The sequence below is a fragment of the Cynoglossus semilaevis genome, chromosome 13 (genome assembly GCF_000523025.1).
Source record: "Cynoglossus semilaevis isolate Cse_v1.0 chromosome 13, Cse_v1.0, whole genome shotgun sequence".
NCBI lineage: Eukaryota > Metazoa > Chordata > Actinopteri > Pleuronectiformes > Cynoglossidae > Cynoglossus > Cynoglossus semilaevis.
This window is the reverse complement of record NC_024319.1, coordinates 10,949,717-10,965,932: the sequence shown is the minus strand read 5'-3', so window position 1 is coordinate 10,965,932 and position 16,216 is coordinate 10,949,717. Positions and strand designations below refer to the sequence as shown.

Sequence of the window (16,216 nt, the reverse complement as noted above, 5' to 3'; positions counted from 1 at the left end):
CAGTGTATGGCAGAGGTCATGTGCCTGCTGTATTTGGACTGTGGGACTGTGGGTAAGCTGGAGACCGAGTTTACTTTGAGGCAAGTCCGAGCCAATGTTTGTGGAAACCCAATGAGTTACACAATAACCTGAAAGAACGAAAAGATAAACAAAACAAAAACTTGTTAGTTAGTTAGTTGTTAACTGATATACTGTTTCATGTACAGCTCAACCAAAAGGGTAGATGTGGGAAACTGTGGGTCATGACATAAACACAAAAAAAGTTACAAGGTACAAAAATATCTTAGTGCAGTTCCCACGAAGGGAAAGGTCCTTCAATAATTGGACAGTAAAGTATTTTCCATTTCTGTCTCTATGCAAATAAAATGTTCACAACTGTGGTACTAAACCACTAGTGACACGGGTCAATACTGGGCCGTGGATCATTTGGTACCAGGTCACACAAAGAAAAAAAAAGTTTTGTTAAGATGTTTTTCAAATATTTAATCTTTGTCAGGTATGGTTTTCTATTTTGAAAAACTGCCTTTTACATTTGCTTCTTTATGTAATTTCAATAAAAATCAACATGCATAATATAAACATATATAGCAATTATAAAATAAATACATAATTGTACCTTATATATTTAATAATCAAATCATTGGTGATGCACTTTATTGCATTGCATTAAACACTAGCCTCCCCTAATTCTCATTCTATTATACAGTTTATTTAATGTACATTCTGTGGCAAATGTATTTGTCCACTTATAGTCAATTTACAGAGTTTATTCAGAAGTTAGAGTCACAAATGAATTGCAGACTGAGCAAACTTTGCTGTTGACATTTGCCAATGATTCCAACTGTGAGGGAAATACATGCATCCGCGCTCTGTACTGATGTAAGTAATTACAGTACTACCAGTAACGGTAACTTAGAAATGTCAGTTATTGAGTATGACCAAATAAACCATAGGTGACAGCGGAAATGTTAACATAAATCGAGGTTTGAAAAACACCCACAAATGTGAGTGGGTGTTCCTCTTCCTCTTACGCACCAAAAATGTGTCCGCGGAATTGCTGGACTTGTTGGGACACGCTTGTTAATGAGACTGTTCTTACCTGAGCCTCTCCTGTTATACCACAGCCACAACCTCAGTAAAATAGAGCCGTTAAAGTCGAGAACAACAGACCACACGTTTATAAATGATTTCGTTTTTTCTTCACGTAAATCCAACATCTAACCATGATTCAGGACATGTTACCGTTATACTGACTGAATGAGGTTTGACTTGTGGCTAACAGTTCTAGGGCTAATAAATCAGACTGCCAGCAATAGACCTGTTCTAAACGGATACAGAGAGGTGTGACGTACCTGAGAGTTCATAAGTGTAAAGGTGAATTGGCATCACTTTCCGGTTGTAAACAAGCATTGACGAAGCAGAAACAAAACTCTGAATTTGGGTTAGCACAACTGCTAACCTTTGCGGCTGACTGCGACCATCTGCCTCACTACTCCCGTCAGTCTCTTGGGTTTCCACAGTAACAAAGCGGGGCGTGGCTAAAACCGAACGGGAGTGACGCCATCAAGCTACTCACCTACGGGGGGCGGGATGTTACGTATAAACTTTGATTTATTAAAGTTTATAAATTAAAATATAATATAATAATATAACATAATATAATGTATAAGACATTTTTTATTATTACCTTGAACGTTTTACATACGAATGAAATTAAGCATATGACACAAAAATCCCACTACAAATATTTGCTATTAAGAAGTGAGGTGAATAATGAAATAAATAAATAATACCTGACTTTGTGTTTAGTCACTTTGAGTCACTTTTTGAGTGACTTCATGGACACGGTTCCCATTCTAACTATAGGGCCAACTGATTCAAATGGCCCATGGCTGACAGAAGAAGACAGACTTCTGTCATACAAAGTTCGTTTCTTGTCTCATAATATCTGATGTCATTCTTTTATCTTTTTTTCTCATCACTTATGTGCCTTTGATGCCATTACGTTATTAATAGTAATTGCCATTACTTCGTGTAAATTACACATAACAAACTAAGTAATCTCTATCAAAAATAAAATGCGTCTGACTAGTAACGCTTCATTACTTACAATTTATTGTTCCATTTTATTAGAATTACATTTTCATTGGTCTCATAGAATGATGTCTTAGAAGGGAAAATCAATGTCTCCCTCTGCTGTACGTAAGAGGCCTGCATAGTTGATGTCACGATTGGTCCGAATCGTTTGTTAAAACTCCTCAGACTCGCGACTAAATAATACAAAACATCAGTGAGCAGCTGTAGCCTTTAAAGTTCAGTATTTAATATCAGTACTACTACTACTAATTCATTTAGTACTATTACTACTGATTTGAATTCATATCAAAAAGTATTTTATTGTTTTGAATAATAACTTTTTCTATAGCTCATATCTAATTATTTAAAAAAAGTGAAAAATCTGCTTAGGTCCAGATTTCAGCTGCAGACAACTATAAAGTTACCCAGGGAAGAGAACAGATTTAACTGTGACAAAAAGTGTCATGTCATCTCCAGGGCTTTACTTTTCTTTGCCTACTGCGTGTCATGTTTTCACAGTTTAATGATCACATCTTACAGTGCACAATCAAAAAGCAGCTGTTAACAAACTTTGATAAAATTAGACACTTGAGTTTTCTAAGTGACCCGTCCCAGATGGTGCTTTCAGCTGCGAGGAATAAAATATGCAAAATATGAAGTTGGCTCCAGCAGGTGTGACTGGTACAGACAGCAGAGGGCAGTCACTTACAGCAGAGTATCTCAGGGGAATACGACTGAGGGAGAGGCGTGGATTCAGCCGGTGTGGATTGTTACTTGTCCTTAAATGTTTCTTCATTGTGTCAGAATCTACACAGGCATGTGGGCCAATGTATAAAGGACAGCCATAACTTGAAAAACAATATGTTTTCCAAGTTTTCCAATGTGTAAAAACAAACCCTCTCGGATTTTTATGTGTGAAAACATCTTAGAATATAAGTATAAAACAATTACAATTGTTTTCTTTCTATTGTAAAACGTGCAACCTATGGGCAACTTAAGTTTGGTGTACAACAAAATGAGATAAAGACATACAGCATGTAATTGTCTTTTCTATATGGTGTAGGACAGGCATGGACAAACTAAGGACCGGGGGTCACATGCGGCCAGTTCAGTTTTTTTTTTTTTGATTTTTGATTCTCAGCTTGGGCTGGAGTTCAACTATAGAAGTGTCACCAACTGTAATTGTCAGAGGGCCAGAATTCTTCTGGACAGTAAACCTGGAGGCCGGACACTCAAATAAAGTGGAATTAAAATCACATTTTGGTCTAACATTATTATGTGTTGTTTATTTTGGAATCTAGACATGGGCCAGATTGGATGTTTCAGTGGGTCAGAATCGGCCCGTGGGACACCAGGTGATGATCACTGAACTACTGCAATATAACTCCTAATGAGGTGATGGGAGCTATGAGAAGAAATTAAAACAAAAAGAAAAAATGTGGTTTATGAAATCTGACCGAAACACACTCCTCTTTTTCAGGTTTCAGAAATGAGAAACATGGATGATGGGTTTGAAGTACAGTACAGCACAGTACAGTACTTGTACTGACTTGTAGTAATTTCATCCTGGACTGTAGTTTAATCACCCTGTGAGTTCCAGATGAAAGCGCTTTCAGAAGGACGGCATATTGTGTTGTGTACGCTCATGATTCACAACTAATCTCTTGCAGCAAAACAATCATGCGGCTAATGAAAAATGCAGTCTATTCAGGCTAATGAGAATCACTTGCTCAGCTGAGGGCGAGGCATGAATAATGTGGTTCATCTGCATCACCAGGACCAGTCAGTGGCCAGAGAACATTAGGACCAGTGAAGGAAATGAATGAGTGTTTTCAAAGTAAAATCCCCTGATATTATTCAGCCTAGTGGAGCAAGTTCATCATCATTAACAGTCCTAACGAGTGCTGCTCCAGGGAAAGTTGGAGATGAAACCACTTACTTCATGTACTGGGAAATAAATAACAAAACCATATTCATGGATGTTGCAGCAATAATTTGGAAAGACATTGAACACTGGCCTGCAGTGAATATACAGTATTACACAAGACAGGCTTTTTGGGTCATTTCCATGGCAACAAAGTCAAATTTAACAATGATTGATATGATTTTAACAATCATATCAATCACTGTTAAATTAGACTTTGATGACTTTCAGCATCAGCTCCAAACATCAACCAGTCGTGATTCTGTTTGCAGTGCTTCAACATTTCGTCATTCATGTCTGCTGTCTCTGGTTATTAATTATGCTAGTAAGAAATCCAGGAGATACTTTTCTCAAAAATATGTCTTTATATTACTATCACTTTTATTTGTCTCATACAGTTATTATTTCTTCCCTTTTTTTATTTTTTTTATTTGCACACACTTCCTATTCCCCTCACCTTGTCTTTAAACCTTTGCTTAGTTTGGGATTCAGACAGGAAGTCTCAGCATTCTTCTGGGTCAGGAAACAAATGCATGCACTTCTACTACTGTATATATACAGTTTATATATATGCCGTGTGCAGAAAAAGTTTGATTTTTAGAAGTTATATCTGTGTACAGATTGTTACATCATCTCATTAAAATGTACAAGAAGAAGTGACAGGGAACACACTGCTTGTCATCTGCATCACTTGCAGACTGTTACACAGCACTTCAGAGTATTTCTGTCCAGCGGAGCGTGACCGTGCACCTGTCTGTTTAATGACCAATGAAGAACATTACTGCAGGTGCACCGTACACTTCCCTGACAAAAAACTCACCAGCTGGGTTTAACTATGCAAATATGCAGGAGCTGCCGTGTGGATGATTATTGCAGTGATACATTTATTACAGCTGGTGATATTGTAAAATGTTACAACTTTCACAGAGACACTGGGTTCATGTTAGTCACAGACAGCAGCCCCAGAGGAAATGTCTCACTTTTTATAAACACGAAAACATCTTCTTTGGTTTATTTGACATTTTATGAATAAATGAAAATATCTAATTACATTTTTACAAATTAATCAATATGTACTGTATATAAATATGAATGCTATTTCAGCCAATTTGAAGCAGTGCAATGTAATGCAATGAGTTTTAGTTGTAACCTGGGCCTGTTTAGTTGAACACAACCTTGATATACTTACAGGGAATTAAAGAAAAACAGAGACATCTTCAACCGCTCTGAATCTCTCATTTCTATAGCCATCTACTGCCACTTTGTGGAATAGGATTAAGACAACTATTAAAAATATGGAAATGTAGAAGAAACTTCTAGGCAGTATGACCATTACTTGCAGGCCAGGTGAGGTTGAAGGGCAGGAGATGGACCCCCAGGCCTGAGGTTTGAGACCCTTGCTATAGACCCATACATGATTTTAAAATTTTATTATTTATATTTTACTTCCAAACAACAATAATCGTCTGTGATCTGCGTTAAATAAACCCTGACTAACTAATGTGTTTAACCACTTTCATATTTGACCGTTAAAAATCTTTGCCTGCTGAAACAACAATAATCGTCTGTGATCTGCGTTAAATAAACCCTGACTAACTAATGTGTTTAACCACTTTCATATTTGACCGTTAAAAATCTTTGCCTGCTGCAGTGAAGTGATAACAAAAAAAAAAAAACGACTCAAAAAACATGGCTGCCTTTACTTTTATTTTTAAATAATATTTGACATAAAAAGGTGTTTTTTTATTGGTATAAAAGAAAAATAAAGTGGATATGTCATGTGTTCTTTAGTGCCACAAATGTATAAAGCAACAACAGACTGAAACAGACCATAACGCACAGTAAGGCTGGCCATTGTCCTTGGATGCAAAGTAAAATATAAAAAGAAAACAAATCAAATAACTCTGGCCAAAATATAACATTTCCCCTACAACATTCTGATTATTTCCTTTAATAAAATACAGCTTAAATAAGGCACAAACAAAGGGTCCATTTCTTAGCATCATTGCTGTATTTCCTTCAAGGACAATATAAAGATGAAGTCAGGTTTTTAAAAAGTTTTTTTTTTTTTTTTTTTAAATCTAAACACCTGTTCTCTAAGTGCCACAGCTGCAGTAGAGGATTCATCATTCATCATATTTTCTATCCTGCTTGTTGTTGGTTTGGTGCCAAAAACAAAAAAATAAAAATGTATCACAGAATCCTAATGCACTCATGGTGTAGATGGGTTTTAGCCTCTTTAGTGTGGATAATGCCTGGCAAAATTTTACAGAAACACCAACAAGTGCTGTCTCACATTTTTGGCTGACAGAGCCAACACCCTGTCGAACTGTTGTTGACACTGGACAAGGCTGGTTGTTTTTAAGAATGACTTAAGGAAAGAATGTTCTGTGATGGATGGAAGAGTTTTCTTTAGACTGTGACATGAAACATTTGGTATTTGAATCTGAAACCCTACATTACAGAAAGTATTACAACGTAAAACAACCAATCCAATGACAAATCTCTCTGCAGATGTATAAAAAAATCCTAATTCTCTTTGACATATTCACAGTCGCATCTTCACAAACTGAGACTTACAGTATGTATATAGTGCAATACCTCTCAATACGGTCTGTTTACTGAGTAACTGGTGTGATAACTAGTAAAAAGAAGATTTGCACTGTTCCCATGGTGAACATGTGACTTTGACAACTTAGGTGAATTAAACATAATCCATAAAAGGATCAGGGTGAAGTCAAATGAAACTAAGAAATGGTAACAAAATGTACATTCTTGTTTTGGAAAAACGTCCTTGAAAATGAATAAAGTCATAGTTTCCTTTGAGAAGAACAGACTCACCTAACGGAACCACGGGTGTTGTTTTTTTTTACTTTTGCCCCAGACAACAGTATCAAACCATTTGCTGGGTAGATATACATTCAAAAGACCTGCAGTGCACTGAATAATGTTTCAAAGCTCTATCTCTCTTTCTTAGAACAATAAATAATCGTTAAAGTTACATTTCTGTACAGTCACAGGTTTTCACAAGACCCTGGGGAAAATTCACCTGAGTAACAACAAACTGCATTGTAACATCCCCTTCCTCACTGAGACATTTCTGTACAGTACTGTATCAGGATGTTTTCCTAATCTTTCATTCCTTTCTTCTGATCCTGTATAATCATGTCCTATTATATAGCTAACTTAAGTACTTCTTTTAAAAGAAAAAAAATTTGAAATGAAACTATTTATGATATTTAGTGGGTAAAGTATCTGAACCACGTCTTGTTGGACGGTCATTCCGTCTCCTGTCGGTAGTGAATGACATAATAATCATGGACATACATCAAGACAGCGAACGGCTGTCCAATAATGAGGGACATCCACACTGCAGCGTTACCGTAGTTACCCCGCAAGAAGCGTCCCACAAACCAGGCCAGTGGAAGCTGTGGGGGGGCGGGGAGGGGTGAATTAAAATTAATTAAAATTAAATTAACAAAGTGCATGACTGTGACTTTAAAAGACTAACTCCAGTCTGGACGCTGTGGTGTGTTTTTTAAATGAACTGTAGTATTTGGTTCAGCACAGATGATTAATAAAGTAGTGTCATCAGCAAACAACAAGAGTCACTTCCTTTGCCTACTGTGTCACCTTAATCCCTATGATACATCAAACATGGCCTGTAATACCACTGAGGTCATTAATTAAGTTAATGATACTGTAGCCGAAGCCAAACAGCGACTAACTACAACGGTTGGTGATAGATGAATATGTTTTCCCATTGGACGCTCATCAACATCGTTTTTGTACAAATGACTAATTAAAGGTGTTTCACCGCCTTCATGCACCTGTGGTACAAAATATATAATTTAGCAACATACAGAAAAAACTAAATGTATGTGCTATAACATAGCATCGCTAATACTACATGTCCTGCCAGTATATAGGGGCTATTTACTGGTGGGCCAACTCTAGTACACATTTGATATGATCTCACGATGGACCAGGTTCGGGCCCTGGGCCTGAGTTTGACATGTATTGTGTGCAGTGTGACTAGTGCTGGGTCTTACCTGAGCCATCATTCCCGTAAAAGCCCAAAGCCTGAACATCCTGAGAGGGACACTCACCAGATACTGAGACGTAAACAAAGACAGGAAGTCACATGACCATGTCTGCCCAGGAGCTTTCAAATGACTGAATTTAAAAGCTAATCAATAATGGCTTTAAGCCGTACCTCGTGGAAAAAAGCCGACAAGAAGAAAACTGCTGACTGGCTGACAATTTTACTGAATCCTCTCCTTAGCAGTGGCTTGTAAAAGTGGCTGAGAGACGGGAAGAAAAATTATGCTTTTCAAAATAGTCACAGAGAATAAACGAAATGATCAGTTTACATGAACTGATACTTTTTACTGAACAAAATGTAACTACGTCAGTCAAAAGATTTTGAAGGTAACTGAAAAGTTTTGATCATGAACTGATACTTTTTACTGAACAAAAGGTAACTACGTCATTACAACAGTGATTAACACAACAATTAATCACGATTAATCACAATCAATCATGATTAAGTAACATTAAAAAATATGACAATATATTTGTATCTTGCTAGTACTAGATGACAGCTAACAGCGGGTAGGTGTGTGTTCTTCACTTCTGTTTCATTTTGATTTTTAATTAATTAATTGATGAATGATTAATTTAGATAGATCAAGATTCCTAAGTGTGATAATAAATGTGTTTATTGCTTGAATACAAGAAGCAAGATCCAGTAGATGTATGTGTTTTCACAGCTGTTTTTATTTGGGACCAATCCATATGATGAGAATATTAATATGGAAAAATGACAAAATATATGCAAAAGTAAATCTCAAAAATAATTGCACATATTTATATATAATTGGAGTAAATATCCAGTGAAAAAAGTGTTCTGACTTAAGGGAAACAAATCACTCACATCTAACACAGTATATATAATATAAATAGAATATAAATATACAATATATGTTTTAATATACTTTATATTTATATAGTAAAGGAAGGAAAGGAAAGGAAATTCTCGTTGTGTATATACTTGTTTTGTTGATATATTGCGACCTAACTATATATTTGTCGGATCCACTAACTCACCCACAGCCAATCTACTAAATACGTCAGAGTGGCTAGTTCTGTCTTTCTCCTTGCGACAAACTTACTGCCATCTCCTGGTTTTTTGTCAACATTTTATCACTTGCTCTCAGTGTGCAGGTGCGCGAGTAACTCACCGCAGACACCACTTGTGCACGGGGATGTTCCAATTCTGCCAGAAATATGTCACCGTCTCAGAGTTCCTGGAGGACGAGTCAGCAAACAGAGGTTTAGATATAACAGGCTTCAAAAGACAACTGAGGATATTTGACAGAAGTTGGTGGTCACTGAAGTTTTAATAGTTAGACCTGTCAAGAATAAGGATATATAAATTATATAAAAATGATTTATTTAAACAAAGAAATCAGGTGCAAAATAAGTCTGATCCCACAAATCCAGCTGGGAAGCTTCTGTCAAAATTAGGGATGTAACGACTCACCGCAAATCAGTTAAAAATACAAATCAGTTCAAATAAAAAATGCATCGGGCATCAAGGCGTAAGGAGTAGTCTGCATTATCATAAAAAGTTACTGGTCGTACCATGAGACTACACACTCTAGTACAGTAGGTGGCAGTATGCGGCTGGTGATGGTATTTTGAATAAATAAGGTGTAACTGTGTTATATTTGTCTGCAGCTCAAATTGTTAAGAAAAAAAATGTGATAAAATTGTATGGTGAGTTTAATGTATCATTACATCCCCATTTAAAGTCAAACGTATTATTATTCTCTTAAAAAAAACCAAAAAAAAAAAAACCAAGTGTCCTAAAAACATGCTAAACTATTCACAACCATAGACACAAACTCACCACCAGTCCTTGTAAAACTGTCTGTCTCCAAAGCGCAGCAGCTCAGCAGTAAAGTTCATGGATGAGTGGAAGAACCAGTAGAAGAAGATCAGCCACAGCAGGTGGTTAGGAACCTCGAGTGGTGTAGGAGAAGTACAGCTTAATTGAAAACAAAGTATAAAGTACTGCATGTGTCCATGAGATATGTATTAACCCAGCTAAAACTGAAAACTAGACTACTCTACACATACAGTGAAAGGCTTTAAGCAGGAAGCAATGTACAATCATGTCATCTCTACTATGTGAAATTGTACCTATAGTGTCGTAGAATATCGCAATATATCGCATTATTGCCCCTGTGTCATGATACGTTATCGTTAGATTCTAGCCAATACACAGCCCTTTACTGAGCTAAAGCCTAACAAGCCAAACGATGAATCTTTTATTTTTCATGTTATTGCTGATACTTACAGCTAAGCGTAGGAGTCTTTCAGTCATTCTGGACAAATCCATGTCCTGAGGAGGAGAGGGAAAAACAATATGTAATCAAATTATACACATCACAGTGCTACACTGTAATATGCTGCTTTCTATCACCTCGAGTGGTTTCATGGAGCTTTGAATGATTGGAATCATCCACTGAAAGGAAAAGCATGAAAAGCAGTGTTAACGTTCTGTAGTTCTACTGCGGAGAGTGAGAGAATAGCAGCACTGTTCTGATCTAAATGAGATCATACCTGTTGAGTTAGAGCAACTAACATCTGGATAAAGAAAAGCTGGAAAAACAAAATCAGATAAGTGAGTGACATTATGTTCCACAAATACATCTAAATTATTACAGAATGTCAAGAAAAACCATAATAGTTATCACGGAGAATTATAAATTCTATTTTTAAAATTAACTGTCAGTAAAGTTTCAACTAAAAAAAACATCTGTTTTAATTTTGCCAAGATTTAAAATTCCTGGGGAGATGCCAGTGAGAATGTTTTTAATATAATGAAGATATTGAGTATGTCACAAATCGAACGTCTGACTACTCACCATTCCAACCAGCCTCCTCAGCCGGAAGCTCATGCGGATCTTAGGAGAGCGTGGAAAGTTGAGCTCATAGCACAGCGTCGGGGCAAAGACGAAGTAATACATGTCTGTAGATTCAGTGAGAGGAAACAAGGTGAGTGTCACACATCGTACAGCAACTGTGGTACAGGAAACAAAGATCAGTGACGGAGCTTCATCACAGCCTTAATAACATGACGCTGTAGGAAGAAGACAATGGTATTAATCACATTTAAAACTTGATGTGTTTAAATGGCCACTATTTACACACTTCCATGCAAAATAAAAAAGTCGAGTTAAAATACCTCGGAAGGTGAGGTTGCCAGGATAACACACTTTAGGGTCACCTTCATTCAAACTGCATGTGGAAGGACCTATAAAAACATTTATACACAGGTTTAATAGAAAGACATTGCCATGCTGTGGAAACATTTTAGGCAGATGTTTGGCATTTACCGTAAATACTGTTTTTTGTAATCTGTAGTGTTCATATTTATGAAAAATTAACTTTCAGTGTTTTTTTAATTTACTAGTATTAAATTAAATGTGATTATCAGCTCTGCTCATGGAAGCTGTCACAGTTGTGGCTGTTAGAAATAAGTCCTCTGACCTGGGGTACAGTCCAGTTTCAGTGTTCCATAACGATATACCAGCCAATGGTGATTTCAGATGTTTCTTTACATATACATAGAAAACTATGCCTTATATACTAATTTTGGTTTGGTTAGGAGTGTGAACTTCTGGCTGTTTAAATGCATTTAAATGGCTTAAAAATATTTATACTATATATAAATATATAACTGATTAATAATAAAAACTAAAATGAAATCGTCATGTTTCAAACCCAGGGCTGCCATGTCACAAGTTCGCCAATAGATGTCACTGTCACAGCATGACCAAACAACTAAGGCGTGTTTGTGTCACTGTAAGACACTAAAAGCTGACATAAAGATTTCAAAGTAAGATATAATATAACACTTTGTGTTGAAATCCTCCAGTGTATTTGGGCTGTGACTTACAGGAAAGCGACCTGGAAAGTTTCTTGGCCTTGGCAGAGCTCAGCTCTCTGCACCACATGTTGACATCCTTATAGGAGTAGAGCTTGAGGAAGAGAATGGTGTAGACGCCAAGCACAAAAGCACCACCAACTGCAGAGGCAGAGAGAGGAAATAATATGTAAAACAAAGACGAGGACAATGCACTGCGGCTCTGTCGTGTAAATGTGTAGTCGATTGATAAACAGCACAATGTGAATAAATAGAGATAAAGTTAAAAGAGGATCAAGGCAGCAGTGTGATCTAAGAATAGAAAAAATATATATACTTGAGAGAGACAGAATTGAGAAAAACGGCAAAAAAAATTAGAGACGTAGGTTGTAATAACAGATGGCATCGGAATCAAAGCAAGAGAAAAACAAAGAGTTGTCATCTCATTGGACTGCGTACAAACAATAAATCCAGCCCATTAAAATAAAACTCAGTCAACTCTCTGAGCACGGAGAGTGTTGTCCTTGTGGTGTGGTGAAGAAAACTAAAAATGAATGTCAGCCAACAGGGTGAGGTGGAGGTCAGCGCACCTGACGTCAAACCAGAGAAGATCTAAACCATCAACCATCTGTCTCTCCGCTGCTCGCTGCGTCTGTCTGCCAGTCCATGAAGATAACGGACACGTCAAACGTCCATACGTGTCCATACATGTCCACTATAGTGTGTGACAAACACAAATACACTCCAGCCCTATGTAACAGACTAACTTAACTTCTTCCCCCTGGTGGGAAAACAGATACATGACAAGTGTCTTCAAGCTTTTGTTGGATGAATTTAAACTTGAAGATAACAATAAGAGGGCCTTATGTTTAAGGTTCAATTTTTATGCTCCAGAAATAATTACGGTGTCCTCTTCTCCATCCTCCTCCTCACCAGCTGGAACTAATCCATTTATGACCAACTGGTCCATTAGCAGTAACTGACTCCCATAATGGCTCTGTGTAGACATGTATTTGACTGCAACTGGTCAGCTGGTTCTTCTAAAGCCTGGGTAATAAAAAACCTCTTTGGATCTTCATTATAATCACATTACTTTTACTATTCCTTAACACGTTCCTATAACACGCCGTAAACTACCAATGAAAACAGTAACAGTAAAGGCAGAGTATTGTTGCACATAGTTTTAGTGTCTGTCTCTGGTAGGATGAGAAATTTAAAGAGTTTGTATTTTTTCCCTGTTTGTGTGTGTGTGGGGGGGGTGGAGGTTACTCTGGTTCTGTTGGTTTCCTCCCAAAAAGTTACCATAAGGTTAAATGTTCACTTTTAAATATTTAATCTGAGTAAACTTTGGGTAGCTGTTAATTAATCAAGATATGTATGTATCCAACAAGTCCCTGTGATGGACTGACAAACTGTCCAGGGTGAAAGCTCCTGCAGTGACCCTGAAACAGCAGTAGACAATGACATTCTACTGGGAACATTTTAATAACAGTGAGAAACACTTTACCTGGTGTCATGGAGGGGACCGACAGAACCAGTGCAGCAGGGAATGTTAACATGACTGTCAGATTAACGCAGTGAACCAGAAATCCCACATATTCACTGAATGAGCTCTAAGGGAGGGGAAGGAAAGGAAAGAGAGGGAAAGATAAAGGGAGAGAGAGAGTGAAGGGGGGGCAGACAGTGTAGATAAAAATATACACATAGTTTCAATCCTTAAGACTATAAATGCATAACACAATGTGGTTTTTACTAATAAATAATAATAATAATAAATATTTATTAATTACTTTTCCAAGGTTATGAACTTAAACTATTCAGCCTCAAAAAGCTCAACTGTAAGTAGTAGTAGTTTTTACCTTTGACAGCTGTCTTTCTGTGTAGAGAGCCAGCAGAATGAAGATGTTGGACACTGTTGACACACAGGATGAGAAGACTGTCAATATTTCCAGTATTGATCTGTTATGTTTACCAACTTCCCATTATTGTTTCATATCTGAAGGCCCTGAGCCTGATGCTCAGACAATTCATTTAGCATGGTCACGCACATTCAGCAGCAGTGCCTGCTCATGGCCTCAACAGACAAAGGTTTGTCTTGACCTCAATCATGGGAGATGCTTTCAGGAGATGTACTGGTTTTGAACTTGGTCTTTGTTTGTTGTAATCATATTTAAATATAAGTAAATTTGTCATAAAGAGATTTGAATGAAGTTGTAGTTAACAAAAAGATTTTCCGGAATTGGAGTGACAGTAACAGTGTCATTTGTGACATTCCTGATCATAATCGTACCTTGAGATTTTAGTTTTTGATCAAATGTGAGAACAAAGAACTGACGGTAAGGCAACATAAAAAAAAAAAAGTCATTATTTTGACTATTATTTTGATTAAGACTGAAAAGAAAATGTTGCTGTTTTATACAGCGTGTATATTTTTGGTTGCAGTTTCATAAATGATATATGATTGTTGTTGTTGAAAAGGAATAAAATGTAATCTGTAACAAACAGTGAGAGTCTAGTATTCAACATGATGTAACTCGTCTGGTTATGAACAAGCAGGACTGGTTCTGCATTGGCACACTGCACTGTTTATATCCAAGAGATACGATAACTATGTTGCAGTGATGAGGAAATCACTGAGTACTTTCTAATGCCCTGTGGTTCTTCAACACCATATTTAATAGTGTAGTTAATGCCAGAAGCAATAATTCTGGACAGTAACTAAAAAAAAGTTATTTTTCGTATGTTGCAGCAGTGTCAGGCTAAATTTTTGGGTAGTTTGCTGCTGAAGAACCACTGGTATGCAATGTCTCAGTACCCTGACTAGACCAGAGTAGACACACTGATGGCACATAATTGCACCGATTGTTCCATTTTAGGGCACTAATCAGCACATTAGCATGTCAATCCCTGCTGATTCAGAGTGAACAGATGTGCAACCTGCTGTACAACGTTTTTGATAAGCTTACATCATCCTTACATCAAAGTAAACAAAGATGTGCACAGCTATTCAAAATCAATTTGTCAAACACCCCCCATGTTTTTATTTTCTTCTTTTAATTTTTATTTTTATCCACAGCTATTCATAATTTTTAACTAATCAAAAATCAAATGTTTAATTGCAACACTTATAGCCATATTCAAGATTTCCACAGAATAAGCTACTGTAATTTCACAGGAACCACAATTGCACTGTAACTTCAGTTCATGAAGGTTTTTCTACCAAAGAAAGTCAAGTATTTATGGAGTGAGATCACGCTTATTTCATGGCAAGCTATTGCTAATGATTTTATGTGGGTTTCATCTCCTTTGAAAAAGATCTGTGCAGCCTTTCTGACAAATGATAACCATCACATTCAATCATGCGAGACAAACTGCACCATTTAACACCTGTTCAATGCACATGAAGATTCCCTTGCATTTAGATGAGCATTGGGCAACAGGGCTTGAAGGCAACACACTTAGAAAGCAGGAAAAATGTCTTAGATAACAATGCCATTCATTAACTTTAGTGGTAATAACTGACCATGATAATCCACGCTATATTCACTGGTGGTAATAACTGACCATGATAATCCACACTATATTCACTGCCCCCCCAAACAGAATCAACAAGGACCATATTGTATGAGAAGCCTGCACTGACTGACCTGTTTTTCCTCTGGCTTTTTCACAGTGAAATCTTTGTTTCTGAAAATCACTGATCTCTGTGGATTTGACATTTGTGACTGCAGCTTGATATAATGGCACCGTGCCCAGTTGTAGTCACAGGCACCAAATGCTCTGACTGCTGCCTTATTAAATGTGACACAAGCACATGGTGGAATTTATTGACAGCAGTAGTGGGTTATGACAACAGTAGCTGAACTGAGAGGTTTAGACAATAGATGGAGAGCGTGTACAACTGATTCCCCTAATATGTACTACAGTAAGCTAGGGTAGTCCAGAATTAACTTTTAATTAACCAACATTTTTAACAGGTTTTACGAATAGCAGAGAATGTCTCACACCGTTTATACAATAATTCCACTCTTCATCCACTTTTGTTGCTCTGAGGCTGATTATGACTCAGGTGAGAGGGGAGGACTCAAAGAGTATAAAAACAAAAATAAAACACTTTATACATGTTTTCAATATGTATTCACTGCAGGAAAGCGTTTCTGTTTAACAGAAAATAACATCATGCCAAATTTGTGCCCTAAACTCATGGATTTCGAATGGCTGTAAATAGAATAAAGATAATGAGGACAAAGCCTTCATCCAAGGATTAAAAAAATACAACT

At 36.9% G+C, this 16,216-nt stretch overlaps 1 protein-coding gene and 1 long non-coding RNA gene across 2 annotated transcripts in view; both read right to left on the bottom strand.

Moving 5' to 3' along the window:
- Window positions 1-5,543, bottom strand: LOC107989401 (uncharacterized). Its single transcript, XR_001760917.2, has 3 exons — window positions 1,794-5,543; window positions 1,353-1,576; window positions 1-128 (listed from the first exon to the last, which is right to left on the bottom strand). It is a non-coding gene; the product is annotated as an uncharacterized LOC107989401 (long non-coding RNA).
- Window positions 5,544-5,688: 145 nt separating this feature from the next.
- LOC103388561 (diacylglycerol O-acyltransferase 1-like) overlaps window positions 5,689-16,216 on the bottom strand; it is a 15,040-nt gene continuing 4,512 nt past the window's right edge. Inside the window, exons 5-17 of the mRNA XM_008323607.3 lie at window positions 13,796-13,848; window positions 13,444-13,549; window positions 11,970-12,098; window positions 11,256-11,324; window positions 10,936-11,039; window positions 10,631-10,669; window positions 10,491-10,532; window positions 10,365-10,409; window positions 9,915-10,027; window positions 9,244-9,309; window positions 8,217-8,304; window positions 8,053-8,115; window positions 5,689-7,428 (exon numbers count right to left, since the gene is read on the bottom strand). Of these exons, the coding sequence (XP_008321829.1) occupies window positions 7,279-7,428; window positions 8,053-8,115; window positions 8,217-8,304; window positions 9,244-9,309; window positions 9,915-10,027; window positions 10,365-10,409; window positions 10,491-10,532; window positions 10,631-10,669; window positions 10,936-11,039; window positions 11,256-11,324; window positions 11,970-12,098; window positions 13,444-13,549; window positions 13,796-13,848 (1,067 nt within the window). The 3' untranslated portion in view covers window positions 5,689-7,278. The remainder of the gene's footprint in view (window positions 7,429-8,052; window positions 8,116-8,216; window positions 8,305-9,243; window positions 9,310-9,914; window positions 10,028-10,364; window positions 10,410-10,490; window positions 10,533-10,630; window positions 10,670-10,935; window positions 11,040-11,255; window positions 11,325-11,969; window positions 12,099-13,443; window positions 13,550-13,795; window positions 13,849-16,216) is intronic.